The following is a 10,076-nucleotide window of genomic DNA, read 5'->3' on the forward strand; positions in this document are numbered from 1 at the left end:
GGGCAGAGGGAGAGCTGATTCATTCTCTGCCTCCGGACTAGAAACGGCAGCGTCGACGAGGGCCTCGGCGCTGCTCCAAGTACGACCAAGGGTGGGCAGGTTCCCGGCAGAGTCGTGGTTGTTTGCAGCCTCCGGGCTGCTCCGGTCAGCCCCACAGCCGCCCTCGGCGTTCCACAGAACCCAGGGCTTCACATCCCAAGCACGAACCGAGCCTGTGCGAAGCCCTCGCAGGTCCGAAGGCCACGGCCCCACAGGACATTTGGGTTTGGCTGCTCCTGAGGGACCTGATGGTATCTGGGACAATGCAACCAGTCGGGACACAAGTACTGACCTTGACCACCCAAAATCCCATTACTGGTGACGTGAGTCAAACTCCGAGTGCGGGGGTTTGGGCTGAGCCGGTTCAGCCGGTGTCGCAGCCCCAACCCAAACCTGCTCCAGGCACGTTACACCTCCAGTCTAAAAAAACTCAGGATGTTTGGCAGTTTTTCCCTTTCCATCCTCAAAAATGCATCGGGGGTGCAGCCACCAGTCATATTGAACAAAACAGCATGAAATGCTTCAATAAAGCCCCTGCGTGATGCTCTCAGAGTTTATTAAGTGTCCCCTAAACCCAGAGAATATGAGTCCCCGACGTACACAAGCGGGGCAGACGGCAATCACCACCCCTCAGCTGCAATCACTGAGTTCAACAGCTCTAGTTTGCGTGGGGAAAGCATTTCACTAACCGTTTTCAAATTGATATAATGAGGCCAACGAGAGAAAACAACGTCTGAGGAAGAAATGGGAGTTCATTAGAGACAATTTAGCAGCAGAGAACTTTTTCAGAAGAGCGGGGAGTGGGCTGCAGATGGGATTGGGGCAACTTTGGCACGGGAAAGGCTGCACATACCCATCCCACTGCTGTTGATTTTCACCATCGCAGCTGTTTAAATGTTACAATATGTCCCAAGCCTTCGTGCAGCGGATGCCCCACTGACCTCGCCTTGCCTGGACCGGTGCGACGTGCTCCTCAACCCCGTAAAAAACCGCTTTGCTGCCAAACCCACCTTTTCCTGCAGCCACAGCCAGGTTTGTGCCCCAAGCTATGGGGAAGGCTGGTGAGAGGTTTAATTTGCTCCCTCTATCATGACCTGTGGTGGTTATAGCTGTTTTCCAGCAGCTCTGCTGCTGCTTTTCTCACCTCGATCCACCTTGCACGAGGGAATCGGGGCCAGATCCTGGTGCTGCTCTGCTCACCATCGCATCCCCGTGACTTGCACGTCCTCGATGCTGGTGAAGCTGCAAAACCCCTCCCGCGTGGGGGGGGGGGGGGATGTTCAGAGATGCGGGAGGATTTAATTCCTGCGTGATGCATGGGGTGGGAACGGCGACAAAGAGCTGTGAACCGGTATCTTTGTGCTCCTCCAGACTGGGAAAAGCGGTTCCTCGGCCCGGTCGGGATCAGTGGGGCTGGGGGGGGAGGATGATGATGGTTCAACAGCCAGCAAATGCGCATGGGATGTTGAGAGAGAGAGGAATCAAAGCCCTCCTTGGCCACAGGCACAGGCAAGTCATGTCACCCCCCCAAATAACCCTGACGGACACACGGACAAGGGAAAAAAACACAACTGGGCTGGAAACCACTTGGCAGCCACCGGCTTCGCCAAAGGGGCTCCGCGGTGGCCGGAGCTCCCCCAGGAGCGGCGATGCCCCATCCTGCTCCCCCCAGGGCGCGGGGACGGAGCCGCCTCTCCCCGGGGGTGACTCACACACTTGCTCCATCCTCCGGTGAGCAAAGGTTTCTTGGGAAGCGGTTGCAAAATCCCGCCGGCGTGGCGATGAGCCGGCTGGGATGCGGCTTGTCCCGCCGCTTTCTGCCCGTCCCCGCTGGCGCTGGGGGGAGAATGGGTTTAAAATGGGAAGAAAAGGGATTAAACCCTGCACGCAACATGGCAAGAAGGGCTGAGGGGAGGCTGCTGTGAGGTTTTGCATTGTTGTCTTTGAGGGCAGCTTCTTCCTCCCCCACCATCTAGGGATTCTCTGTTGTCTATTAGAGGGTTGAGCTCACCCCCACAGCCCATCCCTGGGGGGGTTCGGTGCAGGTTTCCCCCCTCCCTGTGCCCTCTCAACGCATCGTTCGCAGCGTCCATCCCTGCGAGCGTCTGTCTGCATGGGCCAACCCTGCACCCAGCACCTTCCTGGGGCGTGCAACAACCATCTCGGTCGGGGCGACTGGAGATGCACAGCCCGCAATTCTGCAATTAGGAGGTGGCAATTAGCGCGGAGGAGGGGAAAGGAGAGCTGGGAAGCCTCCCTCTCCCTGGCATTTTGCTCCTGGGAAGGAGAGAATAAATGATCCATAAAGTTTCCATCAGTGATGCACGGGAGAGCAGCTCCGATGACCCCGGTGTGCAGGAGGCGTCTGCCTCCGGAGCGCACGGGGCTGGTGGAAATATTTAATTTTGCCTTAAACTTTATTTTGATGGTTTGGGCGATTATGAGGGGAAGGAATTCAATTTTCCACTAAGCTCTCACGTTTATTGCGGTGGAAAAAAAAAAGTTCCACCAGCGTTCGCATGGGAGCAAGTTTATTAAATAAATGCTGACCCAAATGGGGCAGTTTTGCTTGCTCCTGTCATGGAGTCATCAGGTCTGGGAGGAAAGAGCTGGTTGGAGGGTTTTTTTCCCAAAGTTTAGAGGTTTCGAAACACCTGAGATGCTGCGTCGCCTCACAGCTGGGTCGCACAGTGCTGGGAGAGATGCTGGGTTGAACTGGCTGCTGCACTGGGGCCTTGAACCTGTAAAACTGGAAAAAAAAAATAAGAAATACAAATGTCAGGAGAGTTGGGGAGGGGATAACGAAGGAGACAGAGCAAAGATGGAGCGCCCAGCGCTGCCGTCACCGGGGTAGAGATCCCACAGGGCTGTTTTGGGGGGGAATTGGGCTTTTGCTGCAGGTTTTTCCCAGCGGTGGGGGCGTCCCTGGGGTGCAGAGGTGGGGGTCAGGGTGCTGAGACCCCCAAGCGGAGGCTGAGCTGCCGTCCGGTAAGGCTGCGGTGAAGGCTGGAGCGTGCCGAGCTCGCACGGGCTTGCACACGCACGGCCTCACCTGTTTTGCACGAGCGGTCTTGCACAGCCTCGTGCCAGTGCCACCTTGCACAAGCACACACGAGCGTGCACAAGCACGCAGGAGCGTGCACAGGCACACGTGGCCTCACATAAGCACACACGGCTCTGCACAAGCCCGGACAGCCTTGCACAAGCACACACTGCCTTGCACGGCATCGTAGAAAGGCGCACAAGAACACGTGGCTTTGCACAGCCTCACACAAGCACGCATGACCTTGCACGAGCTCGCACGACCATACACAGCCTTGCACAAGCACACACGACCCTGCACAAGCGTGCACAATCTGCCCAGCCTGACACAAGCACACGGAGCCTTGCACGAGCATGAACAAACGTGCACAGCATTGCAGTGGCTCACGCGGGCATGCGTGGCCTTGCACGAGCACGCACAAGCGTGCACGGCCTTGCACGAGCACACACAAGCGTGCGCGGCCTTGCACGAGCACATCCAGCCTTGCACAAACACACCCAGCATCACACGAGCTTGCACACAAGCCCTCATACCGGTGTGGGAAGGCTTTATACTGGGCTGGGTGCCCTCATGCTGGCGTGTGGGGGTTCCATACGGGAACGGGTGCCTGCAGAGCGGTAGGGGGGAACTCCATACTGGGACAGGGACCCCTATATTGGGGTGGGAGGGCTCATACCGGGGCAGAGGGCCCTCCCAGCGGGCTGGGGGGGCTCCGTACTGGGCCAGGTGCCATTACACTGCCGGTGTCGGGCCCGTACTGGGTCGGGTGCCCCCCCACCGGTGGGGGTATCGCCATGCCGAGCCCACTGAGCCCCAACACGCTTTTTTTTCCCGCCACCGCGCATGCGCGCACTGCCCCTCACGTGCGCCTGCGCGGGTAGGGCGGGGCGCGCCCTGCAGTGCGCATGCGCAAGAAGGCACGCCCCCCCCCCCTTTACCCCCCCCGCGGGTGTGGCTAGACCCCGTGCGCGCGTGGTCTGGCGCATGCGCGCTTCCGAACACGCCCTTCAGCCTCGCCAAAGGGGTGGGGCTGGTGGGCTCCGCCCCGCTGCAGCTCAGCGCATGCGTACTAGGGGGGGGGGGGGAGAGACACGCCCGGGCGGGGCTTTTCGTCATGGTGGGGCGGTGCCCCACTCCATCCCCGCCCATTTTCCCCCCCCCCCCCGCGATGACGAAACGCCCCGCCCAGGCGTGCGTGAGCGAGGGGCGGGCTCTGCGGGACACCCGCCCTCTCCGTCCCGCCCTGAGATCTCTGCGCCTGCGCCGCAGGCGGGGGCGGGCGGGGCGAGGGACGGCTCCGCCCACCGCCGCCTCGCGGCGTTGTCATAGAAACGGCGGCTGCGCAGACGGGGCTGAGGCTGCGGTGGCGGGTCTGAGGGGTTGTGCTCGGCTGGGGGAGGGTTTGGGGGTGTCCCCTTGGCTGAGGGGGCTTTTGGGGGTGCCCCTCATTGGGGTGGGGGGGGGATAGGCCCCTGTGGGGTCGGTTGAGGGGGGTATGCCTTTCTTTGGCGGTTGGGGGGGTGTGTCTGAGGGGTTGTGGGCCTCTGAGTGGGGTGGTAGATGGGTCCCTGTGGGGAGAATGTATTTGCGGGGGACTTTATGTCTCTTTCTGAGGGGGTGAGGTGTGTGTCTAAGGAATCATGGCTCTTTGCGGAGGAAGGGTATGCCCCTCCTTTGGGGGGTCCTGGGGGGTGTAGGTCTGCCTCTGTGGAGGTTGTTGGGCTCTGGGGGTTCAGAGGGACTGTCTGGAAATAAGCCTCCTTTGAGGTGTCCCGAAGTAGGGTGTCCCTTTAGGTAGGGTGCTGTGGAACTCGCCCCTGGGGGGGGAGGCTCTCTGTGGTGGGTGTTGGGCCCCCCAGGGTGGTGTGTCTGTGTGGAGGTGTTTCTCTAGGGGGTGTTGGGGATAGGTCTCTGGGAGGGGGATGGTTGTTCCCTTCATGCCTGTAGTTCAAGGTAAAGTTTTCTTGTTGGCCAGAAGCCAGTTGAAAACTGACTTAATGACCAGGACTGCTCTTGCTGCCTCTGTTATAGGTTATGTGACTTTTCTACAGCAGCTGCAATGGGTTCTGTGCTTTCCCTCTCCGTTAATAACGCTACCTCGAAGCAGAGGAAGAAGGCTGAGGATGACGATGACGACTTACTCGATAGCCGAGACCGTGTGGAAGACATTGCCAAGTTTCCGTATGTTGAATTCACAGGTCAGGACAGCATCACCTGCCCCACTTGCCAAGGCACTGGCTGCATTCCCACAGGTGACTGCTCCTCTTGGGCTTAAATACAAAATTAAAACATTGCTTATTTACGTGAGCGACCTTGCATGCATACAGAATCGGTTAACGCGTTCCTTCTGCTTTCCAGAGCAAGTAAACGAGTTGGTGGCTCTGATACCCTACAGTGACCAACGGCTTCGTCCTCAGAGAACGTAAGTGTGTACTACGACAGCAGTTACATCTTTGCAAAGAGTAAACAGAGCTCTTTTGTCATTTACTGCCACAATTAAACACTGTGGCTTCTCCTTCATCTAGTGGTTTGTTTTCATCCAAGTATGCCAACAAATACAATTTAAAGCGTAACTTTAAATACTTCCTGTGAAATCCCACTGTGGGGTGAACGTGGAAACAATGATCCTACTCACACGCTTACTTCATCCCCACACCCTTCACTGAACCTTTTACACAGAAGCTGCCTTACCAACAGCAAAATACTAGATTGTGAAAACACTACGGGGGCAAAACTGATTCTTCGGTTACTCGTTACCGAAAAATGAACTGCTTAAAGGGTGACAGGTTTGAGTAATTTCAGATACTGAAAATGTTGGAGCAGCGCTTTTGTGTCTCTTCCAGGGAAGAACAAATACGTGTTGTTTACTGGCCGGGGTGGGTTTCAGATACAAAGCCTCCTGCGGATGCTGTGTTAGGGAGAAGGAGGTGACCCCTTCCCTGCCTCTTGCAGGAAGCTGTACGTCCTGCTGTCGGTGCTGCTCTGCCTGCTGGTATCGGGGCTGGTGGTTTTCTTCCTGTTCCCCCACTCCGTCCTGGTGGATGATGATGGTATTAAAGTGGTTCAGGTTTGGTTCGACAAGAAGAACTCCGTTGTCATTCTTGCCATCACGGTAAATTTTTTTGTGTGTTTGTGTTCCCGAGGGAATAAATTCTGTGCTGAGCTGCCAGGAAGGTCACTGCTACTCGTGTGTGTGTGTCCCCTCCATCCAGGCCACCTTACGGATCAGGAACTCCAACTTCTACTCGGTGACAGTGACCAGCCTGACGAGTCAGGTGCAGTACATGAACACTGTGGTGGGAACCCAGCAGATCACCAGTGTTTCCCGTATCCAGCCGCTGAGCGACAAACTGGTATTCATCTTTCATTGCACTTTAACATAAACATCATCAAATCAAGTACGAAACCCGCGAGTTAACTTGATTATATTGTATACCTTAAAGCTTTGCTTTCTGGCTAGAGTAGCCTGTGCTTTGTGCACACCAGATGAAAGGCAAGAGCAGGTAGGAAAGACTCCAGAAGAGGTGTGTTGAAGCAAGTACTCAAGCTACATGTGAATGTAATTTGCTTTTCTCTTTTACAGGTGAATTTCACTGTGAAGGCGGAGCTGGGTGGACCCTTCTCCTATGTGTAGTAAGGATTTTCTACTCTTTGTATGTAGCTGGGGAAGAGGGTGGGTTTAAGCTGCTTTTGTTAGATCTTGTGCTGGAAATGACTTGTTTTCTGCTAACTTCTTGGAAAGTAACTGTTTGCTAGAAATTACTTGAAAGGCCACTTTGTTGGGATGTTGTGATGTGGTTTTTGGACCGTGTCTCGAGCAGAGTTAGCACCGAAGGGAAAAATCTCATCAGAAGATACCAAGAAACACAAGTGTCTCTGCAACCCTGCTTAGCCGGTGCTGACCTCCTTCTTTGTCTTGGTCTCTTCCAGTTTCTTCTGCACATTTCCCAAGGTCAAAGTACATAACATAGTGATCTTCATGAGGTAGGTGGTTCTCTGCTCAGCTCCTGACTCAAAAGGGAACTGCTGCCACAGCGACTCTAGGGTACACGGAGGAAGTCCCGCTTGGCAAGCACCCCAGCCTGGTTCACTGTGTCAGCTTTTAATCCAGGCCAGTTGACACAGTTGGGTGAAATGTAAGACAGGGAGGAAAAGACACCAGACGGCTCCACGCTGAGCTTTCACGGGAGGGGGGGTGTGCTCTGGAGCCTGCGCTCCCCGGCTCTGCACGTCCCTGCCCGCCGCAGTGAGCGATCTGGAGCAAAAATCCGAGAGGATCTCCGGCTTTTGAGGGGGAAGAGGAGTTACGTGATGAGCGTAAAACCTGCTGGGTCTTTTTATTTTGATAGAGGGATTGCTGTTGCAGGTCCTGTCCCCACTAAACTGCTCTTCCCCCCCCCTCCCTCGCAGGACATCGGTGAAGCTCTCGTACATCGGCCACATGACACAGAGCGCGCTGGAAACGTACCACTACGTGGATTGTAGTACCAACTCCACAGCTGCCCAGGACCCGCTGCCTCCGCCGTCCCCTGCGACGCGGGGCAAAGCCAAGAGCAAGCCCTGAGGGCACAGCTGATGTTTTTCCATGGGCGGATGGTTGTGCAGATGGATTTCTAGGAGGGACCAGGAACTTTCCGATGGAAGCAGAGGGATCGCGAGTGACTTTGGGAGATATTTGAAAGCTCTGGGTCCCTTTCACGCTCTTTCACGTGCAGCTGGGCTGCACTGCTGTCCACAAACCCACTCCGGGCGGTGTTCATGCGCAAGCAAATGGGCCCCTTCCCAAAGTCAGGGTCCCGCTGTCCCTGCCTTCCTCTTTGGTTCTGAAGAACTAGTTTTTGTTAGGGAAACCGGCCTCTCGAGCTTCATGTGTTGGTCTGAGGATCCCAAAGATTTGGAGTTGACTCTTGCAGCTGTTTTGAAGCTTTAGCACTATGTCAGGCCCTTTTTGTGTCAAGTAATTAGTTCTGTGCAATTAATTTATTCCACTTTTGTTTAGTGGCAGCACGTCTGGCTTGTTTCAAAGCAGACCTTGATTAAAAAGGGATAGTTCTTGTACGGAACGCACAGCCAAGGCTTCCTCCTCTGTACCTCGCACTAGAAGGAGGCAAAGGAATTGAAACCTTTGAAAGGCCCTTTCTCTGTTGTGCAGATTTTGTTTGCTGGCAGCTGAGGCCACCTACAGCAAACCGTTCCCAAAACACCGCGGTCTGAATGGAGGTGGCCTCGGCAAGTGCAGCACTGCTGGGGACGTGCGAAGGGGCTGTGTGGGTTAGACCTTCCTCCTCCTTCCTCCTCCTCCTCCGCGCACGGCTCTGAACCTTCCTCTCCCCACATTCAGCAGCTGCAGGCTCTCTGGGGTTTGCAACGGGGGAACTTGCAGCTCGGTGTTGCTTTGTACTCGTGCCCGCCGCAGACGAGCGCGGATTTAAACTGATTTTGTGGGAGTTTGGTGTTTCAGAGGCTCCCGGGAGCCGCCCGTTCCCGACGGACGGTATCAGCTGCCTTCTTAAATAAATGTGAAAGCTCAGCCCGCCGCAGTTCTTGCTGCGGATTTGCACCATTTGCAGCTTGGAGGATTTCATTCCGCTTCTACCCTTTGCAGTATTTTTTGGGGATTTGACCACTCCAGCTGCCCTCCTTTCCTCTCTGCCCGCACCAACCCCTTTCTCTGCTGCCTCTTGGTTGTGTGGCTGTGTGGAAACAACGCACAGGTGAAGGCTGCAAGGGAGGTGGATGATTTTCGATGAAGGACGCTATATTTTGTGCAAGTATGAATTAGAAGCACACCTTGCTTTATTTTAAGAAGGGGGACTTCTGCCTAGCAGGGTTTCTAGAACTGAATTCTACGTATTAAAGCCGAGTTGTGTGTTATTGTGCAGTGTTCTTTGAAGAAAAGCTCTGCCTTTCCCCTGCGCAAATCAGATGTTGTCCTGGAGTCAGTGCTCTGTGTTGTGACTGTTAGGTCCCCTCTTTCCCGGAGTACCCCTTCTCTGGCTGATGATTTTTGGGGAGTGGGGGCCAAGAAATTCAAGAGGGGAGCAGCGATGCACCTCCCTTCCCCCCCCGGGGCCATCTGGGCCCAGGGACCAGAGTCACCCACCCACTGGCCCTGGTGATCTCGATCATGAGCTTCTCACACGACTTTCGTAAACCCACTGATTTATGATGAGTTGAACTTTTTTTAAGGAAGAGGAAGAAGTCGCCAACTTTGCTCTTTATCCATCTCGTTTCCTGAGCCTTCCTCCCCCCTCAGCAGCCTTGGGCCGTTCAGTGTCTGCTCGCGGGGTGATTCAACCTCCTGCTCCCCGACGTTCCCACCCATGTCATTGTCTGCAGCCCCACAGATAACCCATGCTCTCCTCTTCCTCAGGGCCAGGTCGCGCTGCGGGGGGGTCGCTTCTAACTGCGTGATTTTTGGGGTGCTCAGGCGGTGCCCGCAGCAGGAGCCCTAAACCTGCTGCTTTGCCCCAAATTAGTTGTGTGACAGCCAGCAGCGGTGAGCCGGAGCACTAATCATTAGAGGTGCCCTCCGGGTCATGTGGCAAAGCACTTGGCCTTTTAAAGGGCATTTTATTTTGAAAATCCTTCTTAATCCTCCAATCCTCTTTAATGAATTTCTTCTGCCAATGTTTTTTAAAGATCCCAGCCCTGCGGAGGCTGCCTCAGGTGCTTTAGCAGGAGCAGTTGCTGCTGTGTTGCCAGCTGTGAGTGTTTAAAATTGAGAGGAGGGCCCCAAGGTAGCGTTTTTAAAGGGTTTTTTTTTTAATCCTTTAAAGTCATAATTTCTCTTAATGAAAAACTGCAGTGCCCGTGCTATCAGCGGATGCGAAAAGCTGAGGTTTTTAACAAAAGCACTGTCATGAAACTCATAAACTCCCCGGTCAACAGCTGCCTGTTAACTCCTGCACATAAAGCTCAAGCACATTTGTAACTCTTGTGGGGTCAGTGGGCTAATTTTCTTTAAGATAGTGAAAAAAAAAAAAAATTAAAC

The 10,076-nt window shown here is 54.9% G+C and overlaps 1 protein-coding gene across 3 annotated transcripts; it reads left to right on the forward strand.

Annotated features, from left to right (window-relative positions):
- The first annotated feature begins 4,366 nt into the window (after positions 1-4,366).
- On the forward strand, positions 4,367-8,645 carry TMEM106C (transmembrane protein 106C). 3 transcript variants are annotated; one of them, XM_042796779.1, is made up of 8 exons: positions 4,367-4,448; positions 5,114-5,334; positions 5,441-5,504; positions 6,035-6,194; positions 6,295-6,435; positions 6,666-6,715; positions 7,013-7,066; positions 7,493-8,645. In XM_042796779.1, exons 2-8 carry the CDS (start codon positions 5,142-5,144, stop codon positions 7,644-7,646), a joined length of 816 nt encoding a protein of 271 aa, XP_042652713.1. In that variant the 5' UTR covers positions 4,367-4,448; positions 5,114-5,141; the 3' UTR covers positions 7,647-8,645. The 3 variants fall into 3 exon arrangements, with proteins under 3 accessions (XP_042652713.1, XP_042652714.1, XP_042652715.1); XM_042796780.1 differs by having other exon boundaries at positions 4,396-4,452; XM_042796781.1 differs by lacking the exon at positions 4,367-4,448 and adding an exon at positions 4,454-4,461.
- The last annotated feature ends 1,431 nt before the right edge of the window (positions 8,646-10,076 follow it).

This window comes from Tyto alba, unplaced genomic scaffold (assembly GCF_018691265.1).
Source record: "Tyto alba isolate M040663 unplaced genomic scaffold, T.alba_DEE_v4.0 Super-Scaffold_23, whole genome shotgun sequence".
In the NCBI taxonomy this organism is placed as follows: Eukaryota; Metazoa; Chordata; class Aves; order Strigiformes; family Tytonidae; genus Tyto; species Tyto alba.

Excerpts from the sequence above, each read along its gene's own strand:
- TMEM106C (XM_042796779.1), top strand. The coding sequence starts at position 5,142 with ATGGGTTCTGTGCTTTCCCTCTCCGTTAATAACGCTACCTCGAAGCAG. Across the intron at positions 6,436-6,665 it reads AGCCGCTGAGCGACAAACTG|GTGAATTTCACTGTGAAGGC; the intron begins GTATTCATCTTT and ends TCTCTTTTACAG. Across the intron at positions 7,067-7,492 it reads AACATAGTGATCTTCATGAG|GACATCGGTGAAGCTCTCGT; the intron begins GTAGGTGGTTCT and ends CCTCCCTCGCAG.